At 44.1% G+C, this 20,663-nt stretch overlaps 1 protein-coding gene across 1 annotated transcript; it reads right to left on the reverse strand.

Moving 5' to 3' along the window:
- Positions 1-9,123: 9,123 nt before the first annotated feature.
- LOC110380138 (serine-rich adhesin for platelets) lies at positions 9,124-20,319 on the reverse strand. The gene is made up of 3 exons (XM_049840020.2): positions 20,287-20,319; positions 20,020-20,050; positions 9,124-19,699 (listed from the first exon to the last, which is right to left on the reverse strand). The coding sequence occupies exons 1-3, from the start codon at positions 20,317-20,319 to the stop codon at positions 9,207-9,209; spliced, it is 10,557 nt and encodes a 3,518-aa protein (XP_049695977.2). The 3' UTR covers positions 9,124-9,206.
- Positions 20,320-20,663: the final 344 nt, after the last annotated feature.

A 20,663-nucleotide genomic window follows, 5' to 3' on the forward strand; every position in this document is an offset into this window, starting at 1 on the left:
TTTATCCGGGTTCGTGCAGAGGTTTCTACGGGATGCGGGTGAAACCGCTGGCAGAAGCTAGTGTTCTATATGGACAGACTACCAATCAGACCAATTACCTACCTACCTGAGCATCTCGCCACCAGTTTCACCAAACTGGTTGACAGACTTTCCGACTTCTAACTACCCTTAGCGATTGCCAAAGATGTTGGTTCAATTACAGTCGTGACCCGCCAATTAAACGTTTTAGCACAGATTATATAATAGTTACTACGTAAGTTTTAGGTCCACCGCGCCACTGCGGGATTGTTCGCACGAGTTACCACCTATGAAGGAACATGATGTGTTTTAGTTAGTAACATTCTGAGACCCCCTCACGCTGCTAACTCACAGCGGGAGGAGTCATTTGATGATTTCCCAACACAAAAAACAGGTTCCCATGCACCAAGAGTGCTGGATCGACCCGCGCGGCTGCAATTTCTAAATACCAGTCCAAATACTTCAAAGAACTCTCAAAGTTTTCCACTGCCGCAGTGTTCAAGTACCTGTGCTTGTCTATCTATAAATAGCTGTAATACATAAGGTGTCTGAATTTGTTACAGTTTATATTGAGCATCCGCTATGGGCCATGTGGCGCGATCGACGCGTGCTCGAAGGGAGACCATCTTGTATGAAATTTGTTGAGACTGTCCTGGGATTTTGTGAAATTGGGAAACGAATATTTTTCCATAACAATTATGTCATGGATCCCAAACGCCTGATTCCGTAATTTATCTTGGGAAATTCTGATAATAAGGAAAATTTTCAAAGGTTGTTAGCAGCTACTAGAGAGAGTTTAGGATATTTATTCACACTGTTAAAAGAATATACCTACTAATGAGAGTTTAAGAAATGCTAAAAAGATTGTGGTTTTTTAGACCCATCCATTAGAAAGAGGGTAAGATGCAAAATAAAACTTTACATGAAAAAAACACTGACACAAAACTTTTGACATGGCTCTAGAAGTCATTAGTAAAAGAGACCTGCTGACACAGGAGTTTTCGATTTTGTCCCTAAATTATTTTTAACATAATTTTAATAGAGTCCATGAAAGTATTTATAACATTACCTCAAAGCTTACAATTTATACCTACTAACTTAAAGACTGTCCACCAAACTCCCCGCCTCACAGTCCCCCTACGACCAGAAATCCAAGTAATTTGTTTTATCGACTACACAAATTGATATAAACCGCATCTTTGATGTTCCGCCGAACGATTAGCGAAGCAGATCATCTAATTATAGTAGTTACAGGAACCCTGTCGTTTTCTTTGGTTTTACTCGCATTCCAGGAGAAAAACCTAATTAAAAAATCCTGTAGTTTATAGATGATAGATATAAGATAAGACATCTTATCTACTCGTAGAATAATTACAAGTGTAGCTTTTTACTAACTAGGTATCTGCGGATTTTTATCCTATTTACCCCTATTTCGCGATTCTGACTCACACTTAGTCAGTTTTTATATACTTAGTTGTTATAGCCAGTAAAGTTTTGCTGAAAAAAACTCTTCGGTAAAATCATGGGGTAAAGTCATATCTTAACGATACACACACAGATAAAAAAAAAAAACACAGAAAATAATGTTCGTCAATTTATTAACTACGCCAAAGACAATTTTACAAAAAAAATAAATGAAAAAAAAAATATATCCAAACACAAAATTTTGAAATCATAAAAATTAAATTAAAAAAGCTTATCGGAGTCAGTTAATCGTTTGCTTATTTTTATCCTAATTATTGACTAAAGCCGTGAAAAACGGAAGTTCAAAATATTCTATCTATTAGTTAGCAAATTAACCGATAGACAGAATATTGGGAACGGGCGACAGTCGACAAATCCACTCGTATTTCATTTTCAATGTCTAAGAAGTTTTTAATACCAACACAAAAAAAATACTGGCTGAACAGAGTCCGACCGAAAACAAATGAGTTCAAATACATATTTGAAAAAAAAAATGCTCCATTCGCCTGCGCCGCCATTAGCTGAAATTTTTATTTGAAAATGTTTTTAGTGGTTAAATAAAAATTGAATTCCTGAATGTGAATGCTTCAACTGGTAAGGGAAAATTCGAATATTTTCTTTTTTAATGTTAGGCATGAGTTAACGTTAGATGTATAGAGGTATATTTTGCATTAAAAAGATTATAAGATCACAAATGTTAATCTAGACACACGGCAGTGTGTCCGCCAAGTTCGAGCAAAAAAAGCGACACACCGGCCGTGGGTTATATTACACGAACCATTTCGGGCCAAATTCGACCCCCCTATAACTCAAAATCTATTTTATTTACGCATATCAAATTTGTGGTATCTGTTGAGACCCCCTCACTTATCTAAAATACAAAATTTCATTAATATACCTATTGTAGGTCTTGAGATATTGACGTCAGAAAATCGCTATTTTTACTATACACTCACTGACTGACTCACTCATCAAAAACCTAGACCACTTCCAATGGTCGTATTGACTTGAAATTTGGCACGGAGGTAGGTCTTTATGTGCAGGTAAAGGGAAAAATCTGAAAATGGCCAAGTGTGAGTCGGTTTCAAAATAATGAAGGTGATACCCGTTTTAAATTTATACCCCTAAGGAACTAAAACGAACTATTTATATAATATATCTTCGAATGGTCGTACCGATCTGAAATTCGTTACAAAGGTCTGTATTTAGTCAAAGTAAAGTAAAAATCTGAAAACGGCCAAGTGTGAGTCACTTTCGAAAATAACGAATGTGTAACTTTGATCCACGAACATAATATATGATAACATGTCATGTCAGTCAGTTGGTAAATCTAGTCCATTTAGTTAATCTAGTTCATTTCTTTGTAAGAAGCATAGTGCATATTCAAAAATCTGAAAGATAGTATAAATAGCAGCGTTTTACCTGAAATAAAACGCATATTAAATACTTACCTTATTTGAAGCTTACTAGTTTGAGATAGGCACCTACGTGTTTTCCGCTTTTATCTCCGTCCTTTTCTACCCCATATCTTGCATCTCTCTCGCACATCGACCAGTTTCACTCCCCACCAGGCAGGAGGCGACGAGTGTTCTCGGCGGCCACAGTTCGTCATTGAGTCGAAAACACCAGGCAGAAATTAAAATGTAAGCTTCAAATAAGGTAAGTATTTAATATGCGTTTTATTTCAGGTAAAACGCTGCTATTAAATTCTTGACCGTTATTTGAAGCTTACTAGTTTGAGACGTGTTTGTTATCGCCTGGTGGAAGTGGACGCCAATGTGAGCAAAAGCACAATGAAATTGTGTATGTAAATAGGTACTTAGGTACACGAGTAATCACATGTAAGTATGTGTATTGCGTCCTGGAATACTAATGTAATAAAAGTTAACTGGTACTGGTACTCAGCTACATCCTGTTAGACTGGAAGCCGACCCCAACATAGTTGGGAAAGGGGCTCGGAGGATGAGTAATGAAAATTAAAAGAGAGATGCAAGAACAAAAGCAAAATTGATTTCATTTTCTAATAGTAATTAACAAAAATATTGCGATACTTCTTAATAACAATAGTAACAAAAATATAGACATTCATCAGCTGGATTAATTAAATAATCGAGATAACTTGCTACTTCTATTTAGTGGGTATCTTTCTCTTCTGTAAAAATGGGCAAATGTATTGCCTGATCGCCAATTACCCTTGGCTAATATATCGTCCAAAGGTATATTGTCAACATAGATTTTGACGCTACCGCCGAGTGGAAGCTTCCTGGGGTTGTAGTTATTCCTGCCTCTTTTAACAATGTCTTAATCCACCCGCAATCATCGTTCGGGTGCCTGCCTTTGGTTGGCCTCTAACGGATATAAATAAATTTAAGGAATTAGCCGATGTCCGTCTATCTTCTAACAAGGCTGTAGTCTTTCTGACCCAATACACTGGACTTAGATTTATATTTTCCTGATTATCCATCAAACAACAACCCGACTGCCTATGACTAGAACTGTCGGTCTTAGAGCCAAAGACTGGCCATAAGATTAAATTATCTTTGTTGTTTTTTAAATGTTCTGGGTCTATTGCAAGCAAGGAAAGATCATGGACTCGCCTTTCCGAAACAAGCTAGCAAAAGAAAGAGCAGCAGTGTGCCTGGAAGTTGCAAAAGGATTATTTTTGTCTACGTTTACTGCACTTAAGTAGGTTACCAATTGGTCAATATTCCAGATGGACGGCTTCCCGGGGAACAGGTTTGCTCAGCGCTATTGATTTTAAAATGTATCCGACTAGAACGTGTGAACCTAGCTCTCCAGTGGTTTCTGCATTGCATAGTGTAGCTATAACTGACTTGTGTAATAAAATAGTATTGTATGCTAGTTTATTTACTATGTGTAAGTCCGCAAAAAATTGAGTAAGTATAGGTCCAAATAGGGATTCAAGGATTCATAGGATCCAATTTCATACTTTTCGCCCCAATTTAACCATCGACTCCAAGCTGATTGATAAGTCTTGCGTGTGGATTGAAGAAGACTTCAGTCGGAGAGACTCCTTGTCCCTCCCCCCCCCCCTCCCCATTTCCTTGACCTTGGCAGGGGGTATCCCCGTTGCTGTGTCTATCGGTTTCTGCTCGAGGTTCATCAGTGTGTAGGGTACTGCTAATGATCGGGACTTCAAATCTGCTCGCCAAAATACCTGGTGCCACCGAAGGAGCTACTATGAGATTAACTCCCGTTCCTGAATTGAGATGACTGAGGACCTACGGTATAAGGTAAGGTGGCGGTAATACCCATGCTAGGGGTAAGTCCAAACTTGAGAAAAGGGCATCGTGGAACCCCGCTTTCGGGTCCTTCAGATCTAGGGGCACGTAGTACACAACTATGTATCCCTGGGCTCGCTTCGAGGCAAATAGGTCCACTGCTGATACAAGATGCCCTCCGGTGGAGGTTTGTGTCGGGAGAGATGGTCTGCATGACTGTTGAATAGGGCTGGTATATGATTCACGACGTGATAGATTTGATACAGCTCGAGATAACTGAATACTTTGTACGTCAAGTTCGGTAGGCTCCTTGATCGGGTGCCACCTTGATTTCTTAGATATGACACTACAGTCCCATTTTGCATTGAAAAATGGCTGTTGATCTCCTTAGCAACTCGCCGTGATTATCCAGTTAATACTGCAAGCATCTCTTTCAGATCGCAGTGAAAGCCTTTTTCTCTCTTGTTCCATGAACCCATTACGGGAGTTCCGTTCAGTTGTGCCCCATCCTACATCGGAGGCGTCCTTGGTTATAAGGTGACAGGGAAGTGGCGTATGAATATCCAAGGTTTGGTGGCAGCTGACCAGCCACCACTTTAGATCTGCTAAGGCATCTGCTGGTAGGTTCAACATTGCTATACTCCATTCACCGAGCCGTGAGCCCACAATGTAACCAAAGAATGACACTTTTCAAAATGGTGGGTATAACCCGACCGATGACAAAAACGTCACATTTTTATGTAAAATGTTCTTAGTATCTGTGGTCTTCAATTAAGTAGGGTTCTATGTATGACAGTCAAGACTTCTAGGTTCCTTTTACATGTAAACGATTTACTACATATTTAATTAAAATTAAGAAAACAATTTACGGCATTTATTATATTTGATTTCAAATAAGTTTGAAAAGATTGCATAAGTTCCACAGACATCGTTCTAAAATATAATTTCTAATGTTGTCAGTATATTACTTTCGTAGTTATTTTTATAAAATATGATCATTACTTCAATCGTGACTTATAAGAACCCTTTTTATGGTTTGTTCACCGTTTGGCTCACGGTTCCATGAATAGGGTAGGTATAGATTGCTGTTCAACACTGCATTGAGGAAAATGAGGAGAGCCCGGTAATGCAGTCTGCCGTATGGGACAACAAAAACTTGCGAAGTTTAAAAGTCCTATCAAGCTATGCAGGTCTTCTAAGTTTGTCGTCCTGTTTGTCACGTAGTGCGTTTTGTCATTATCTTGTTGATAATGCTTGCGATTTATTCACTTGCCATCCAAAACGTGGTGCAAATGATCCCAAAGTAGGCGAATATATCTTGGTGAGCCACCAGAAAATCGAGATACACAATTATAAGTAACCCTTGAGTTTTCAAAGTTTGAGCCACCCAATTGGTCACTGTGGCGAAGGTCTTGGGTGCCGTGCTTAAGCCAAATGGTAGGCACGTAATCTGAAGCAGTCTTCTTCTGTATACTAGTCGAAGAACATGTCTGTGACCTTCGGCTAACGGAAGGTAGAAGTAAGCCTGGGCGAGATCCACTTGCACAGCCATTCGTCTTTCTGAAGAAACTCTAGCACCCGAAAAACATTTATTAAACTGAAGGGTTCCGTAATTATGAACTTGTTGAGAACCTTGAGATTGAGTATTGGACGGTTCTTTCCGTCGCCTTTTGGGCACAAGAAACATATTGGAAAGAAAGCTGGCAGAATTTGCAGCTATCAATAGAACTTTTTGTTTTATCATTTGGGATATGACGACATCCATCTCTTTGGACTCTCTGGTCAAATCTGGCATTATCTATCAAAGGTGGCTTTTGGCCAATGGTATCCGATACCCAGTTATTATTTTTGACAAGAAAGGCGGAGCTCCCATTTCTTTCCATTGGTCTTGATATAATGTTAGGCAACCCGCCTCGAAAGTCATAACTTACGTGCCTTGTTGGACGCATCAAAGTCCGCCTGCGGTCCTGGACGCTTTGTTTCGTCTGTTGGGCATGGTTCCTATTGTAATTTACTCGTGATGTCCCAAGGGAGCCTTTAGAGTTTTGGGTCACACGCCATTCAGCGTGAGTGTGATTACCATTTCCCTTCGAGGGAAGGTTATAATGGCGACTCTTCGAAAGTCGATCCAAATAGCCACCCTGCGAGGGTAGATTGCAATGATGGTACGACCCGCAACATGCATGCTTGGTACCCTGCGAGGGTCCGTGATAGTGAGCCGACCCCTGCGGGGGGTGGCAAGTATACTTACTGGTCCCTGCTTTGTAATGATGCTGCTACTCGCAACATGCAAGATTGGTACCCTGCGCGGGTCCGTGATAATGAACCGACCCCTGCGGGGGGTGGCTAGTATACTTACTGGTCCCTGCTTTGTAATGATGCTGCGACTCGCAAAATGCAAGATTGGTACCCTGCGCGGGTCCGTGATAATGAACCGACCCCTGTGGGGGGTGGCTAGTATACTTACTGGTCCCCACTTTGTAATGATGCTGCGTCTCGCAACATGCAAGATTGGTACCCTGCGCGGGTCCGTGAAAATGAGCCAAACCCTGCGGGGGGTGGCTAACATACTTACTGGCAGTCCTAGGCGGAGCGTACCAAGTCTTTCAAGGCCGAAAAGCATCACACGCCGAGATAATGAGCCGACCCCTACGGGGGGTGGCTAACAGACTTACTGGCAGTCCGAGGGGAGCGTACCAAGTCTTTCAAGGCCGAAAACCATCACACGCCGTGATAATGAGCCGACCCCCATGGGGGGTGGCTAACAGACTTACTGGCAGTCCGAAGGGAGCGTACCAAGTCTTTCAAGGCCGAAAAGCTTTCTTGACACCATCAGCCCTCTTCAAGTGCGGTAGTGATCAGTCCGAACTAAGGAGATGCTGGTTGGACCGCACCTCACACCATTCTTTTTTGTCAAACCGTTGAAACGCCTTGCAGGATTGAACTAGGGCCACAGGTGCCTTAGGAACTTCGGGCTTGCTTTCTTTTCCATAGTCACGTGCACGGGCTGTGGTAGCTTTATTATTTACCGCATCTGTATTTGCTTTATAAGTCACTCATTCTGAAAACAAATTACTGAAAAAAAAAAATTACACGGAAGAAACTCGTGACAAAAAAGGGGTAGATGTACAAAATATTAACACTTGATTTCGCAAAATCGAATATCGAACGGTAAAACAGTTAACAAATTGTGTAAAATATTATAAACTCACCTGTGTTCTGCGAGAGCACTGAGTTTATTTTTCAACGAAATACTACAGCGGTTGGTTAGACCAACCTTCTCGGGCGGAAAACAAGACGCCAATGACGAACTGTGGCCGCCGAGAACACTCGTCGCCTCCTGCCTGGTGGGGAGTGAAACTGGTCGATGTGCGAGAGAGATGCAAGATATGGGGTAGAAAAGGACGGAGATAAAAGCGGAAAACACGTAGGTGCCTATCTCAAACTAGTAAGCTTCAAATAACGGTCAAGAATTTAATGAGACATTTCCTTAACTAACTTAATCATAAGAAAAAAATAAAATAAACTACCTTACAAAAATAAATGAAATCCCACCCAAAACAAAAATGTGAAAGGTTGCCAAGTTCGATAATATGGGAATGCTTCGCCTATAAAAGAAGTGAGATCTGAATAAGTACCAAGTTCCATATACATACCTCAGTTAAAAATAGTTACTTTTTAATGATGTTACTTGGCAAGTTTTAATAGAAAATTAAATACTTGATTCATTGCGTTTAGTAGGTTTATAACAAGGTGTGTGAAAACTTGCCGAGTAACATCATTAAAAAGTAACTATTTTTAACTGAGGTATGTATATGGAACTTGGTACTTATTCAGATCTCACTTCTTTTATAGGCGAAGCATTCCCATATTATCGAACTTGGCAACCTTTCACATTTTTGTTTTGGGTGGTTCGAATTTCCCGCCTCCACTCAAAATTTTCGTGAAAACAATAGTTGCGCATAGCTTGTCAGTGTAAAACAATTGCCTGTTTTTCCTTTTTTTTCAGTGTGATATAATAACGCGGTCATAAAAAGTGATAGATTTCTGCAGAAAATATGGAGTTTATTATGATGACAGCGATCGACGATTTTGGAGCGATTATTTAATTCATTGAGGTAAGTGCATTGAATATTTTAAAACGACGGTCGTGTTATTTAGTTTAACACTAAAAATTTACTATTCGTGTGAATTTACTGACTTAATGATTGGTATTGGTACAAGGTGGACAGATGATTTTATAAAGGTCGCCTCCAACACGTATTTGTGGAGATCTAAGGGGGAGGCCTATGTTCAGCAGTGGACGTCCGCCGGTTGAGATGATGATGATGATAATAAATGATTGGTATCGCAGTTTCAACCTTGCCTTATAAAATAGCCTTAATAACCCGGGTATTGTGTAGCTTTCCAAATCATGTCAATAGTTTCGTTAATATAGATTTGGCCTTTCGTAAGATCTGAATTTATGAACCACACGACAGATTATTTATCGCAATCAACATCAGAGCCATCAACCGACCTACTTCTAAACCTTCTATCAAAGCTATCCTCATTTACATCACTCCTGCTTACGTCACTCACACCATAGGCACTTTCTACCTTTTTCCTTTCGTACTCCTGCGCTTTATACCGTCCCCTTTCTTGAGCATCATTAAAAACTTCTCTCTTGACACTGCCATCGTTATCCCGTTCTAACTTTGTAGCCTGGAATCTGTTACCCTGGTTGTATAGCTCTTCATTATTTTGTCTCACTTGAGTAACACGAGTTCCTCCAATATTGCTCTCGAAAGTATCAGCTTCAGACCGTTTGGCGTCAAAAACATTAGCTGCTGACTCTTGTGTGTCAACAAACTCTTTGCCGTCGCTGGACTTGGTAATGACTGTTTTCTTAGCCGTGTGGATGCTTGAAGACTGCTTCGATTCACTGACGTGACTGGTGTATATGGATCCTCCATTATTTACGTTTGGTACTCCATTCTGATTGCCATTGTTACAATTTGTTACTGGTGCTGTGTTGCCAGTAGTTGTAGTAGGACCGTTGTTACCAGCAGAAGTAGTTACAGTTTGGCAGCCGTTATTCGTTGCAGTGGCAACACTGTTGCTTGTAGCAGTTGCTGTGTTAGTTCTTGTTGCAGTATTAGACCCAGTGGCTGTAGCAACAGAATTCGCAGTAGCAGTAGCCGTATTCGTACCAGAAGAGCCTGTATTTTGTGCACTTGCAGCTGCGTAAGTTGCAGTTGTGGCAGTAGAAGTACTTTGGCCACCATTATTTGTTGTAGTGGCAGTGGCCGCGCTTTCAGAAGTAGCAGTTGCAGTATTTGTGTCATCTCCATTAGTAGATGTTGCAGTTCCACCACTTCCTGCAGTTGATGTGGAGCCTCCATTTGTGGTTGTTGCTGTAGCTGCGCTGTTTGAAGTGGCAGTAGCCGTGTTTGACCCGTCATTGCTGCTTGCAGTGGCGTTGCTATTGCTTGCAGCAGTCGCTGAGTTTGGGCCTCCGTTGTTTGTAGTAGCTGTCGAATTACTCCCAGAATTAGCAGCAGCTGTGCTCGTTCCATTTCCATTTGTAGAGGTGGCGATGGAATTACTCCCAGACGAAGCAGTGACTGCTGAAGAATCATTATCATCATCTTCATCGTCGTCGTCTGAATCTGTATCGGAATCATCATCTTCATCACTATCGCAGTTATCCTCGTCCGAGCCGTCATCAGTGTTGGTCGCAGTGGCAGAAGCATCGCCACTAGAAGTTGCAGTAGATGAGCCATTCCCGGTTGTTGATGTTGCAGTGGCATCGCTACCTGAAGTGGCAGTGGATGAACCGGAGCCATCTCCATTGTTAGATGATGCAGTAGCGTTGCTGTCCGCTGACGCAGTCGATGTGTTGGAGTCATCCGTGCTAGTGGCAGTGGCATTGCTGTTACTGGCAGCAGCAGCAGTATTTGAGCCTCCTGCGTTGTTTGTGGTTGCAGATGCATCGCTTCCAGAGTCAGCAGTGGCAGTATTGGAGCCCCCATCATTTGTTGTGGTTGCAGACGCATCACTTCCCGAAGCTGCGGTAGCAGACCCTCCTTCATTGGTAGAATTGGCAGTGGCATCGCCTCCCGAAGTGGCAGTAGATGTATTAGAATCATTGCTAGTAGTGGAGGTGGCAGTAGCATTACTGTCTGAAGTAGCAGAAGTGTTAGAATCTCCTCCATTTGTCGTGGTTGCAGTCGCGTCACTTCCTGACGTTGCAGTGGCTGAACCGGAACCATCTCCATTAGTACTGGTGGCAGTGGCATTGCTGTTGCTGGCAGCAGTAGCCGTATTTGAACCATCCCCATTTGTCGTGGTGGCAGTGGCATCGCTTCCAGAGTCAGCAGTAGCAGTGTTCGAGCCCCCATCATTTGTTGTGCTTGCAGACGCATCACCTTCCGTAGCTGCAGTAGCAGTAGTGTTTGACCCACCAGCATTTGTGGTTATTGCTGTGGCACTGCTGTTGCTTGTAGCAGCTGCCGTATTAGAGGCTCCGTCATTTGTAGAATTGGCAGTGGCTGTGCTTGTACTGCCAGATGTTGCAGTGGATGAACCGGAACCATCTCCATTGGTAGCAGTGGCAGTAGCAGTGCTGTCTGCTGCAGCAGTAGATGTGCTAGCGCCTCCTGCATTAGTGGTGGTTGCAGTAGTATTGCTGCTAGTAGAAGTGGTGGTGGTGGTTGCAGTATCTTCATCATCCTCAGAGTCCTCGTCATCCTCGTCCTCATCATCACATGTGTCGTCTTCTGCGTCATTGTCATTTGTCGTAGTTACAGTGGATGAGCTGTTGCTCTGAGTAGTGGCAGTACTTGAGCCTGCTGTGTTAGTTGTAGTGGCAGTAGCTTCACTGCCAGAAGTGGCTGTCGATGTGTTTGAACCATCCCCATTCGTGGAACTCGCAGTAGAGTTACTTCCAGAGGTTGCAGTAGATGTACTAGAGCCGTCTCCGTTTGTAGAAGTCGCAGTCGCGTCACTTTCAGAGGTTGCAGAAGATGTATTAGAGCCGTCTCCATTTGTGGATGTTGCAGTAGCGTCGCTGTTTGCTGACGCATCTGCAGTATTTGAGCTCCCTGCATTGTTTGCGGTTGCAGTAGCATTGCTTCCAGAGTCAGCAGTAGCAGTATTGGAGCCCCCATCATTTGTTGTGGTTGCAGACGCATCACCTCCCGAAGCTGCAGTAGCAGACCCTCCTTCATTGGTAGAATTGGCAGTGGCATCGGCTCCTGAAGTGGCAGTAGATGTGTTCGAATCATTGCCACTATTTGAGGAGGCAGTGGCGTCACTGCCAGCAGTAGCAGTAGTGTGTGAACCATCCCCATTTGTAGTGGTGGCAGTAGCATTGCTAGTTGAAGCAGCAGTGGATGCTCCAGAACCATCTACATTAGTACTGGTGGCAGTGGCGTTGCTGTTACTGGCAGCAGTAGCCGTATTTGAACCATCTCCATTGGCAGCAGTGGCAGTAGCCGTGCTGTCTGCTGCAGCAGTAGATGTGCTAGCGCCTCCTGCATTAGTGGTGGTTGCAGTAGTATTGCTGCTAGTAGAAGTGGTGGTGGTGGTTGCAGTATCTTCATCATCCTCAGAGTCCTCGTCATCCTCGTCCTCATCATCACATGTGTCGTCTTCTGCGTCATTGTCATTTGTCGTAGTTACAGTGGAGGAGCTGTTGCTCTGAGTAGTGGCAGTACTTGAGCCTGCTGTGTTAGTTGTAGTGGCAGTAGCTTCACTGCCAGATGTTGCAGTAGACGTACTCGAGCCGTCTCCGTTCGTAGATGTAGCAGTAGCGTTACTGTTGCTGGCAGCAGCAGCAGTATTTGATCCTCCTGCGTTGTTTGTGGTTGCAGACGCTTCGCTTCCAGAACCAGCAGTAGCAGACCCACCTTCATTCGTAGAATTGGCGTCGCCGCCCGAAGTAGCTGTGGCTGTACTATCAGACGTTGCAGTCGCTGTATTTGAACCATCTGCATTTGTGGAGGTTGCAGTAGCATCGCTTCCAGAATCAGCAGTAGCAGTATTAGTGCCACTGTCATCAGTGGAGGTTGCAGATGCATCTCCTCCCGAAGTGGCAGTGGATGTATTCGAATCATTGCTACTAGTGGAAGTAGCGCCAGCATTACTGTCTGCAGTAGCAGAAGTGTTTGAGCCATCGTCATTCGTGGAAGTTGCAGTGGCATTGCTGTTGCTTGCAGCAGCTGCCGTACTAGAGCCTTCATCATTTGTAGAGGTTGCAGACGCATCGGCTCCCGAAGTGGCAGTAGATGTGTTCGACCCATCACCACTTGTGGAGCTAGCAGTCGCAGCGCTGCCTGAGTTAGCAGTTGATACATTAGAGCCATCTTCATTCGTCGAGGTGGCATTAGCGCTACCACTTGAAGCAGCAGAGGCAGTCGAAGTATTGTTTTCGTCATCTTCATCATCCTCAGAGTCCTCGTCATCCTCGTCCTCATCATCACATGTGTCATCTTCTGCGTCATTGTCATTTGTCGTAGTTACAGTGGATGCGCTGTTGCTCTGAGTAGTGGCAGTACTTGAACCTGCTGCGTTGGTCGTAGTGGCGGCAGCTTCACTTTCTGCAGTTGCGGTGGCTGTCCCTGAGCCATTTCCATTCGTAGAACTCGCAGTAGCATCACTTCCAGAGGTTGCAGTAGATGTACTAGAGCCGTCTCCGTTTGTAGATGTTGCAGTGGCATTGCTGTTGCTGGCAGCAGTTGCCGTAGTTGATCCTCCTGCGTTGTTTGTAGTTGCAGTTGCATCGCTTCCAGAGTCAGCAGAAGCCGTGTTGGAGCCCCCATCACTTGTTGTGGTTGCAGACGCATCACCTCCCGAAGCTGCAGTAGCGGACCCTCCTTCATTGGTAGAATTGGCAGTTGCATCGGCTCCTGAAGTGGCAGTAGATGTGTTCGAATCATTGCTACTATTGGATGTGGCGACAGCATTACTGTCTGCAGTAGAAGAAGTGTTAGAATCCCCTCCATTTGCAGAAGTTGCTGTCGCGTCACTTCCTGACGTTGCAGTGGCTGAACCGGAACCATCTCCATTAGTACTGGTGGCAGTGGCGTTGCTGTTGCTGGCAGCAGTAGCAGTATTTGATCCTCCTGCGTTGTTGGTGGTTGTAGTAGCATCGCTTCCAGAGTCAGCAGTTGCCGTATTAGTGCTTCCTCCATTTGTCGTGGTGGCAGTGGCATCGCTCCCTGACGTAGCTGACGATGTGTTGGAGCCGTCTCCACTGGTAGCAGTGGCAGTAGCAGTGCTGTCTGCCGCAGCAGTAGATGTGCTAGCGCCTCCTGCATTAGTGGTGGTTGCAGTAGTGTTGCTGCTAGTAGAAGTGGTGGTGGTGGTTGCAGTATCTTCATCATCCTCAGAGTCCTCGTCATCCTCGTCCTCATCATCACATGTGTCGTCTTCTGCGTCATTGTCATTTGTCGTAGTTACAGTGGAGGAGCTGTTGCTCTGAGTAGTGGTGGTACTCGAGCCACTCCCATTTGTTGTGGTGGCAGTAGCTTCACTGCCAGAAGTTGCAGTAGATGTGCTAGAACCATCTCCATTTGTAGTTGTTGCAGTAGCGTTACTGTTGCTTACAGCAGTAGCAGTATTTGAGCCTCCTGCGTTGTTTGTGGTTGCAGAAGCATCGCTTCCAGAACTAGCAGTAGCAGACCCTCCTTCATTGGTAGAATTGGCAGTTGCATCGGCTCCTGAAGTGGCAGTAGATGTGTTCGAATCATTGCTACTATTGGATGTGGCGACAGCATTACTGTCTGCAGTAGAAGAAGTGTTAGAATCTCCTCCATTTGTAGAAGTTGCAGTCGCGTCACTTCCTGACGTTGCAGTGGCTGAACCGGAACCATCTCCATTAGTACTGGTGGCAGTGGCGTTGCTGTTGCTGGCAGCAGTAGCCGTATTTGATCCTCCTGCATTGTTTGTGGTTGCAGACGCGTCGCTTCCAGAACCAGCGGTAGCAGACCCTCCTTCATTAGTAGAATTGGCAGTGGCATCACTGCCCGCAGTAGCAGTAGTGTTTGACCCATCAGCATTTGTGGTTGTTGCAGTTGCACTGCTGTTGCTTGCAGCAGCTGCCGTATTAGAGCCTCCGTCATTTGTAGAATTGGCAGTGGCTGTGCTTGTACTGCCAGATGTTGCAGTGGATGAACCGGAACCATCTCCATTGGCAGCAGTGGCAGTAGCAGTGCTGTCTGCCGCAGCAGTAGATGTGCTAGCGCCTCCTGCATTAGTGGCGGTTGCAGTAGTATTGCTGCTAGTAGAAGTGGTGGTGGTGGTTGCAGTATCTTCATCATCCTCAGAGTCCTCGTCATCCTCGTCCTCATCATCACATGTGTCGTCTTCTGCATCATTGTCATTTGTCGTAGTTACAGTGGATGAGCTGTTGCTCTGAGTAGTGGCAGTACTTGAACCTGATGTGTTTGTAGAAGTTGCAGTCGCGTCACTGCCAGAAGTTGCAGTCGATGTACTAGAGCCGTCTCCGTTTGTAGATGTTGCAGTAGCGTTACTGGTGCTGGCAGCAGTAGCAGTATTAGATCCTCCTGCGTTGTTTGTGGTTGCAGATGCATCATTTCCAGCAGTGGCTGTACTAGAGTCGTTTCCATTTGTGGAATTGGCAGTGGCATCGGCTCCCGAAGTGGCAGTAGATGTATTAGAATCATTGCCACTATTAGAGGTGGCGGCAGCATTACTGTCTGCAGTAGAAGAAGTGTTAGAATCTCCTCCATTTGTAGAAGTTGCAGTCGCATCACTTCCTGACGTTGCAGTGGCTGAACCGGAACCATTTTCATTATTACTGGTGGCAGTGGCATTGCTGTTGCTGGCAGCAGCAGCAGTATTTGATCCTCCTGCGTTGTTTGTGGTTGCAGATGCATCGCTTCCAGAGTCAGCAGTAGCAGCACTCGAACCATTTTCATTTGTAGAATTGGCAGTGGCATCGGCGCCTGAAGTGGCAGTAGATGTATTAGAATCATTGCTACTATTGGAGGTGGCGGCAGCATTACTGTCTGCAGTAGCAGAAGTGTTAGAATCTCCTCCATTTGCAGAAGTTGCAGTCGCGTCACTGCCTGACGTTGCAGTGGCTGAACCGGAACCATCTCCATTAGTACTGGTGGCAGTGGCATTGCTGTTGCTTGCAGCAGTAGCCGTATTTGAGCCGTCTCCACTGGTAGCAGTGGCAGTAGCAGTGCTGTCTGCCGCAGCAGTAGATGTGCTAGCGCCTCCTGCATTAGTGGTGGTTGCAGTAGTATTGCTGCTAGTAGAAGTGGTGGTGGTGGTTGCAGTATCTTCATCATCCTCAGAGTCCTCGTCATCCTCGTCCTCATCATCACATGTGTCGTCTTCTGCGTCATTGTCATTTGTCGCAGTTACAGTGGATGAGCTGTTGCTCTGAGTAGTGGCAGTACTTGAGCCAGCTGTGTTAGTCGTAGTGGCGGTAGCTTCACTTCCTGAAGTTGCAGTAGATGTACTAGAGCCGTCTCCGTTTGTAGATGTTGCGGTGGCATTGCTGGTGCTGGCAGCAGCAGCAGTATTTGACCCTCCCGCGTTGTTCGTGGTTGCAGTAGCATCGCTTCCAGAGTCAGTAGTAGCAGTATTAGAGCCCCCATCATTTGTTGTGGTTGCAGTTGCATCGCTTCCCGAAGTTGCAGTAGCAGAAGTGTTTGAACCGTCTCCGTTTGTAGATGTTGCAGTGGCGTTACTGTTGCTGGCAGCAGCAGCAGTATTTGATCCTCCTGTGTTGTTTGTGGTTGCAGTAGCATCGCTACCCGAAGTGGCAGTAGATGTATTCGAATCATTGCCACTATTGGATGTGGCAGTAGCATTACTGTCTGCAGTAGCATAAGTGTTAGAATCTCCTCCATTTGTAGAAGTTGCAGTCGCGTCACTTCCTGAAGTTGCAGTGGCTGATCCAGAACCATCTCCATTAGTACTGGTGGCAGTGGCATTGCTGTTGCTTGCAGAAGCTGCCGTACTAGAGCCTCCATCATTCGTAGAGGTTGCAGACGCATCGCCTCCCGAAGTGGCAGTAGATGTGTTCGACCCATCACCACTTGTGGAGCTAGCAGTCGCAGCACTGCCTGAGTTAGCAGTTGTTACATTAGAGCCATCTTCATTCGTCGTGGTGGCATTTGCGCTACCACTTGAAGCAGCAGAGGCAGTCGATGTATTGTTTTCGTCATCTTCATCATACTCATAGTCCTCGTCATATTCATCCTCATCATCACACGTATTGTCTTCAGACTCGCTATTATTAGTCGTAGTAGATGACGCGCTTGTTTGAGCAGTTGCAGTGTTGGAACTACCTTCATTTATAGCAGTGGCAGTCGCGTCGCTATTAGATGTAGCAGTTGAACCCGTTCCAGTAACTGTAGTCGTAGTTGCAGTCCCAGTGTTAGTTGCAGTATTTACACCTGAATTATTATTGTCCGCATCATGATGATCATGGTGAGGTCTGTGACATCTTGTGCGGCCTCTGTGTGTGACTTCTGCAACTGATCCTGCAGTAGCAGTAGATTTCACATGATTTATATGATTCCTGACATGTTCGTTTCTATTTCGGGTGATAACTGTGTGAATCCTATGGTGGTTGTGGACTGTATTGTGTTTCCTACGATGTATCCTTCTTCGGGTTGTTCTTTTGTGGTGTTTTCTGACATGGTTTCTTACATGGCCGTCACTGGGGCTGTTCCCACCATTGTCATTACTGTTGGCTCGACTATTGGATGTAGCGTCAACTACAGCAGTGCTTTCATCGTTGCTTGCTTCAGCGTGACCAGAAGCTACACTCGAAGCAGAACTTTTTCCTACGTTGCCATTATTTTCTGAAATTTCATGTCGTTTATGATGATGATGGTGATGATGATGATGATGTCTGGGACCACCATTGTGATCTTCGTCATGATCGTGATCGTGGTTATGCTCTGATCCGTGCCCGTTATACTCGCAGTTTCCGTCATGATCACCTTCGTTTCCACCATTTTCAACGTGGCTATTCGTTGTAGTATGAACTGTTGAGCGATGATGTTTATGATGATGATGCTTCCTTCCATTTCTATGGTTGTTAGGTTCGGTGATGACTGTCGTACCGCTGTTTGCGTTATTGTCAGCCTGACTGTTACTATTAGAATCAGTATGAACTGTAGAACCATGTCTTCTATGGTGGTGATGATGATGATGGTGATGTTTACCTCCATCTCTATGATTCTGATCATGATCATTGTCTGAGCCATCACCACTACCGTCATGGTCAACATGGCTACTAGTTCGAGTTGTAGTTCTGTGTCTTTTGTGATGATGATGCTTGCGTCCATTTCTGTGGTTATTGACGTGGCTCTGAGGATGATCCTCAGTTGAACCTACCCCTGAATTTCCGTGATTTTCATCATTGCATTCCTCGTGATCCGTATTACTATCGCCGTTTTCATTATTTTCGGCGTGACTATTGGCTTCGCCGTGACCTGAGCCTTGTCCTTCGTTATTATCATGCCTATGATGATGGTGATGATGATGATGATGAGGATGCTGATGATGCTTCTTACCATTGTCTGGACTCGGTCCGTTTCCTCCACTCCCGTCATTTTCAACATGACTGGTAGACCTGGTGTCAACTGCAGTACTGCTACCATTATCGTTTGTTTCTGCATGACTGTTAGCCTCACCGCTGGCTGAACTAGTACCTCCGTTGTTATCAGTTCTAGCATCACTATTGGACGTCGAATCCGCAGAGCTGTGCTCGTTATTATTATTTGCGTCGGCGTGACCAGTAGCTTCGCCATGGGCTGAGCCTTGACCTTCATTATTATTGCCTTGATTCGGTCCTCCGTTGCCATTGGTATTACCGCCACTATTGTCGTTTCCGTGAGCGTCATTTCCCTCGTTATTATCGTGTGGCCTATCATGATGATGATGATGATGATGGTGCTTCTTGACATTACCTTGATTCACCCCTCCGTTGTTATTGTTTTCGGTACGACTGTTAGATACGGTGACAACAGTAGTTGTACCACTATTGTCGTTAGTATCGGCGCGACCAGTAGCTTTACCATTGGCCGAGCTATTTCCATTATCATCGGTTCTCGCATTACTGTTAGATGTTGTATCGACTGAACTGCGGTCACTATTACCTTCTGATACAGCGTGGCCGGTAGCTTCGCCGTGAGCTGAGCCTTTTCCTCCATCATTGTTGTGATTATTATTATCATGATGGTGGTGGTGGTGGTGGTGATTCTTAACCTGGCCTTGAGGCTGCCCTGGTCCTCTATTCTCGTTATTTTCAGCATGACTGTTAGAATCGGTAACAACTGTAGTAGTGCCACCATTTTCGTTTCTATCAGCATGCCCAGTCGCTCGACCATTAGCTGAGCTGGTCCCGTCATTACTATCAGTTCTGGCATCGCTTCTAGATTCCGAGTCAACTGTACTTCGGCCATTGTTGTCATTATTAACGGCGTGACCAGTTGCTTCACTGTTTGCTGAGCCTTCATTATTATTGTTCGGTCTATTATGATGATGATGCTTTTTATCATTACCTTGATTCGGTCTACCATTACCATTATTTACATCATGATTGTTAGAACCGGTGTTAACTGTACTATGACCATTATTGTCATTTGTCCCGCCGTGACCAGATCCTCCGCCGTTAGAACCTGCGTTGCCATGGTTACCAACGTTGTGATTACGTTCAGTTATAACAGTGGTCTTCTTTTGATGATGGTGATGATTTTTACCTCCATTTCTGTGTATTTGATCATTACCGTGGGTCTTTCCACCATTGTTATTATTTTCTATTGAGTGTCCGTCATTATTCGTGTCTCTATTGCCTTCAGGCTTGTCGCGATGTTCATCACGCCCTTCCCTATCGTTTGTATTGCCTCCATGTCCAGGCTGGTGATTGCATTCTTCAGAATCATGTCCATTGTCTGGTCCACTGTTGTTTGGATCTCCAGAATTGCCGCCTTCTGAGCAAGCTGCAATTAAATGTTTAGTTTTATGAGAGTTTTGGAATATGCTATAATATGTAATAATTTCTTTGACATCACGTGATAAATATACAAACATAGATTACTAGGCCACAAAACAAGCGTATTTATAAATAAATTAAAATGAATTAAAGACTAATTGAAGTTCAATAAGAAAATACATGTATATTTCACCATTTTTTTCATCAATTCTACGGTTCGAGTAGCAGTGATGAGGACCAAATAACACTCTGGAATATTTAGATTAATTTTTCCTCTTATTTTCTCGTCCAGTCTGGGATATAAAGCATAAAAAAATGCCAACTTACCGTGTGGAAAAGCCCGGACGGCTACCAGGGCCTGCGATAAAAAAGAATATTAATAATTACTGAACATCTATGATGGTATGTAATCTGTGATGTATCATAAAAAATTTAGAAAATTAAATACACAATTGGGACCTCAAATGAAAATTAAGGTTAAAGCAGGTGGTTGATACATTAATTACGTACAGTAGTTTGGGCCTAAAAGTGCGACAAACAGACACGTTTGGGAAGGTATTTTCGCATTTATAATATAAGTACTAATTAACTTACCACTATGAGAAGCAGAGCCCCAACAGCCTTCATGGTGAGTCTGTGTTTCTTACCGCCAGCGCCAACATTATATATCATAGTCACACAATTACAACAGCTGAGCAAATGTTTTTATTTTAAACCCGTGTTTATTTACACATTGCAACTTATACTTAATAGTTAGTTGCCATTTCTATAGGTACGATGTATTTATGATTTATTATGTTTGATTTGGTTTGTGAATAACATATATTCTGTTAGTAAATAGGCTTGAATGTATTATTAATTGGCATAGCTTATAGTGACCGGTTGGGGTTGAAGCGGACCTCATATAAGGCGTAAGTATATCGTGGACAAAAAATAGCATCTTGAAGAATCCTATAATAAAAAGACTGATA

The sequence above is a fragment of the Helicoverpa armigera genome, chromosome 31 (assembly GCF_030705265.1).
Source record: "Helicoverpa armigera isolate CAAS_96S chromosome 31, ASM3070526v1, whole genome shotgun sequence".
NCBI classification, from domain to species: Eukaryota; Metazoa; Arthropoda; class Insecta; order Lepidoptera; family Noctuidae; genus Helicoverpa; species Helicoverpa armigera.